Source organism: Thermobia domestica, chromosome 15 (genome assembly GCF_964235325.1).
Source record: "Thermobia domestica chromosome 15, izTheDome1.hap1.1, whole genome shotgun sequence".
In the NCBI taxonomy this organism is placed as follows: Eukaryota; Metazoa; Arthropoda; class Insecta; order Zygentoma; family Lepismatidae; genus Thermobia; species Thermobia domestica.
The window spans coordinates 151,640,556-151,645,497 of NC_137468.1; the positions used below are offsets into that span (position 1 = coordinate 151,640,556).

Below are 4,942 nucleotides of genomic sequence, written 5' to 3' on the forward strand. Positions count from 1 at the left end.
CCCATGATAGATTATTTTTTGAAGAATACGTTGTGTTGAGTACGTTCGTGAAAACCCGGTGTCACAGCGGCCAAAAATAAGCCGAATATAGATTTTTTTAAAATAAGCTAGTTTTGAACTTTGTCAAAATTTTCGGTGCAGATTTTAAGTGTTCCTCATAGCCCCACCCGTGATAGATTATTTTTTGAAATATATGTTGTGTTGAGTACGTTCGTGAAAACCCGGTGTCACAGCGGCCAAAAATAAGCCGAATATAGATTTTTTTAAAATAAGCTAGTTTTGAACTTTGTCAAAATTTTCGATGCGGATTTTAAGTGTTCCTCATAACCCCACCCATGATAGATTATTTTTTGAAATATATGTTGTGTTGAGTACATTCGTGAAAACCCGGTGTCACAGCGGCCAAAAATAAGCCGAATATAGATTTTTTTTTTTAAATAAGCTAGTTTTGAACTTTGTCAAAATTTTCGATGCGGATTTTAAGTGTTCCTCATAACTTGCGCTATAGTTGGTTGGTTGATGAAATATTCGATGTTTTCAATCATGCTAATTATGAATATTATATCTTCTTTTCCATAAATATTAGTTTATGTGGGATACGCCTAATAAGCGATTTTTTTTGGATGATTTTGCAATGTAAGAAATGTTATAATTTGCTTTTCTCTATTTTCAGTTTTAGAAAACATCACTAAACCGTTAGGAAGAATACGTTATTGGAAAAAACACTTCTTGGTGTACTATAGTGGGAACAGCCCAAATTACAGTAAAAGCATCAAACAGCAGAAATACGTGAGATATAGGTTTTCGTAAATAATTGCTAGTTGGTAGAATACTATTTTCAGTTTTAGAAAATATCACTAAAACGTTATTGGAAAAAACACTTCTTGGTGTTCTATAGTGGGAACAGCCCCAATTACAGTAAAAGCATCAAACAGCAGAAATAATTGTTAGTTGATAGAATAAAGCAATAAAAAAATGGAAAGTTCTAGTAATATTACAATCATTAACAAAATAACTAGAAAGTACAAAAAATTCCGAATGAATGGTACAATGATAACTGCACAACTTGCGAGAACCCCTGAAGGGGAAAACCCAATTACCTGGTTGCGAAGTGGAATTGCTCAACTATTGAATATGTTGATGGAGGATGTAGATTCCCACCATCAGGTAGGGCTGACATTATGGAATCAGAATAATTCAGATAGATCGTTTTGGTTTTCATTTCGAGAAGCAGCGAATGTCGGTGAAGACTTCGTCTGGGAGGCTCTGAATCGAGTCATTCAGTCAAATGCAAAATTTATGGAACAAGATCGTTTTGTTATTGATTTTCATCATGTGGCTTTACCTATAGGCGAAGGGAGGAAAAGTCAAAATTTTTCCTCTGATGAAGAATATATGAAAAAATGTAATGGTATAGTCGTTATTAAAAATAAAGATAGTAGTTGCCTTGCTCACGCCCTTGTAGTTGCTAAAGGGCTCATTGATAACAAAGGGAATAAAAATGCGTCTCAACCCTATTATAATCAAAAAAAGAACTTTATGACTTTAGAAGCTAAATTATTGTGTAAGAGTTCTGGCATTAATTTGATGCATGGTGGTGGCATACCTGAATTAAAACTAATTCAATCATATTTAACTGATTATACGATTACAGTGTACGACGATTTGACGGGGGAGAAAACATTTTTCGAGGGCATCGGTGGTGAGAAGAAAATTAATTTACTCCTGATAAATAATCATTACAATGTTATTACCAATTTATGTGCTGCATTTAGCTGTGTGTACTTTTGCGAAACATGCCATAAGAGATATAATATGAAAGAAAAGCATATAGGGCACTGTAAGGCATTATGCCCAAAATGTCAAAAAAATCCTCCATGTAAGAAGACAGATGAAGTATTAAATTGTAATAATTGTAACAGATGTTTTTACGGTAACGAATGTATGGCGTATCATATAAAATCAGGTTTGTGCTCACAGTTAAAAGTATGTAAAATATGTCTTAAAGCGTATGTTATCAAGAAAAATAGAAATCCTCACCAGTGTGGGGAAACATTCTGTATAAACTGTGACAATATGATGCCCCACCGTCATTTATGTTACATGCAATCACGAAAATATTCAAACGTAGGAAAATGGATGATGATATTATATGACATTGAGTGTAGGCAAGATGAAATATTCCGTGAACATGTGCCTAATTTGGTAATCACACAGCAAGTATGTTATCATTGTCTTGAGAATAGCGAGGGTAATTCATGTACTATTTGCAACAGAAAGGAAAACATTTTTTATGGTGAAGAGTGTGTTACTGATTTTCTGGAGTATTTATGCAGTAAACCATCCAATATTAATAAAGTTATATGCATTGCACATAATGCAAAAGGATATGATGCACATTTTATCCTGCGTGCAATGATATCAGCGAAACGATGGACTCCAAGCGTCATAATGAAGGGGTGTAAAATAATGAGTATTGATTGTAAATATTTAAAATTCATTGATAGTATTAATTTCTTTCCGATGGCTCTATCAAAATTATCTGATGCATTTGACATAGAAGAAACAAAAGGTTATTTCCCACACTATTTTAATACGAAAGATAATCAAAGTTATGAAGGGCCTATGCCCGACCCTAAATTCTATGGTTTTCAGTATATGAAGGAAAAAGAACAAAAACAGTTTATGGAATGGTATGAAAAATCCTCAAATCAGACATTTAATTTTAAAAAAGAATTAATTCGTTATTGTCGCATGGATGTTAACCTTCTACGGAAGGCATGTGTTAAATTCGTAGTAGAATTCCAGCAAATAACTGATGTTAATCCACTAGTCGAAGCAATTAGTATAGCCTCGGCTTGTAATCTGGTATTTCGACGCAAGTTTCTCAAAGAACAGACTATAGGTATTATTCCTCATAATGGTTATCGTTGGTCAGATCAACAGTCCATCGAAGCGATTCAATGGTTGGTTTACGAACAAGAAAGACTAGGTATTACAATCAAGCACGCAGCAAATGGAAAGGAAATGGTTCTAAATGGTGTTTTAAAAGTAGATGGTTATGCACGTATAGATGAACAGATCCATGTATGGGAATATGAAGGTTGTTTCTATCACGGATGTGTTAAATGTTTTAAAGTAGGGCGTGATAAACCTATATATAATGATCCGCATACCACTCTTGAAATACGCTATGAAAACACCATTAGAAAAATTAATCATTTAAAAAACTTGGGCTACGTAGTTCATGAAATGTGGGGGTGTGAATGGAAGAATGAACTACGTAAAAATCCACAAATTGCAGAATTGGTGGCACATCACCCCCTATGTAGAAAAGATCCTATCAAACCTAGAGATGCTCTATATGGCGGGCGATGTTCCGCTGTTAAATATTACTATAAGACTGCCCCCGGGGAGGAGGTGCACTACGTGGACGTCATTTCGTTATACCCCTACTGTTGCAAGGTGAAAAAATATCCCATAGGGCACCCAAAAATCTATGTGGGTGCCGATTGTCCTGCAATAGATAAATTTGAGGGTATCGTAAAATGTACAGTACTTCCTCCCAGGGATTTGTATCACCCCGTCCTTCCGTATCGCAGCAATCATAAACTTCTGTTCCCTCTGTGTCGTAGATGCGCGGACACTCTAAATACAGAGGACTGTGAGCATAGTGATGCGGAGAGGGTCCTCACTGGGACGTGGGTGGTGGACGAAGTACGTAAAGCCCAAGAGAAAGGTTATAAAATATTAGAAATGCATGAGGTATGGGAATATAAAGTAGTGCAATATGATCCTGTTAAAAAAGAAGGTGGCTTATTTACAAATTATATAAATTTGTTCATGAAATTGAAAACAGAAGCTCATGGTTGGCCTAAATGGTGTAAAAGTGAAGAACAGAAAAATAAATATATTAAGGATTATTATGAAAGAGAGGGAGTACAACTAGACAAAGGGAAAATTGGTAATAAAAACAAAGCACGAAAAAGTATTTGCAAATTAGCACTGAATTGTTTATGGGGCAAATTTGCTCAGAATGATAATATGACGCACACACAAATTATTCGAGAACCTGCCATATTTTATGATAAATTAACCGACAGTAATACTGAGGTAACACAGGTAATTCCAATTGATGAAGATGCATTATTATTAAATTACAAGATTTTGGATGATGCAATTATTCCGTTAAAAAATACTAATGTAATATTGGCTGCGTATACTACTATGCATGGTCGCTTAGAATTATACAGTTATTTAGAGAAGCTAGATAAAGATGTGTTATATATGGATACGGATAGTCTCATTTATATAGTAAGAGCTGGAGGCATAAAATTACCTCTTGGGGATTATTTCGGCGAGTTAAAAAATGAAATAGATAATGTAGGTCCCAATGCATATATTAATGAATTTTGTAGCGGCGGGACCAAAAATTATGCGTACGAGGTATTCAGCGGAGGTACAACAAAGACCTGTTGTAAGGTGAGGGGAATTACTCTAAATAGTGAAACAATGAAAATTGTGAATTTCGAACAAATTAGAAATATGGTTCTGAATGATGCCCCTCCTGTAAGTGTGTCAAACCCTTGCAAAATTGCTCGCACAAAAGACATCAAAATTATCAGCAAAGAGGAAACGAAAACCTATCAATTGGTACACACAAAACGCAAAAGAGTTGAAGGAAGTTATGATACAGTGCCTTATGGCTTTAAGAGAAATAGACTATTGTAAAAAAGAATAAGTTGTGTAAATAGATAATTATGGATAAAAAACAACTTTTAAGTTCTTTTTACTTCATTGATAATTCCACTGATCTTTGTGTATATTTGAAATATAGTAGTGATTATAAATTTTATGTGTTTGTAAAATTACGCATTGTTAATGAATGTATTGTGTTATCAATTAATGAATGGTCCAGGTTTTTATCATTTTCCATGTATAT

At 34.3% G+C, this 4,942-nt stretch overlaps 1 protein-coding gene across 1 annotated transcript; it reads left to right on the forward strand.

The window, feature by feature from the left end:
- The first annotated feature begins 2,523 nt into the window (after window positions 1–2,523).
- LOC145671656 (uncharacterized) lies at window positions 2,524–4,731 on the forward strand. The gene is made up of 2 exons (XM_081740855.1): window positions 2,524–3,103; window positions 3,860–4,731. Exons 1-2 carry the CDS (start codon window positions 2,524–2,526, stop codon window positions 4,729–4,731), a joined length of 1,452 nt encoding a protein of 483 aa, XP_081596981.1.
- The last annotated feature ends 211 nt before the right edge of the window (window positions 4,732–4,942 follow it).

Coding starts and splice junctions, on each gene's coding strand:
- LOC145671656 (XM_081740855.1), top strand. CDS start 2,524: ATGGCTCTATCAAAATTATCTGATGCATTTGACATAGAAGAAACAAAA. Junction 3,104..3,859: donor CCATGTATGGGAATATGAAG/GTTGTTTCTATC, acceptor AATTGAAAACAG/AAGCTCATGGTTGGCCTAAA.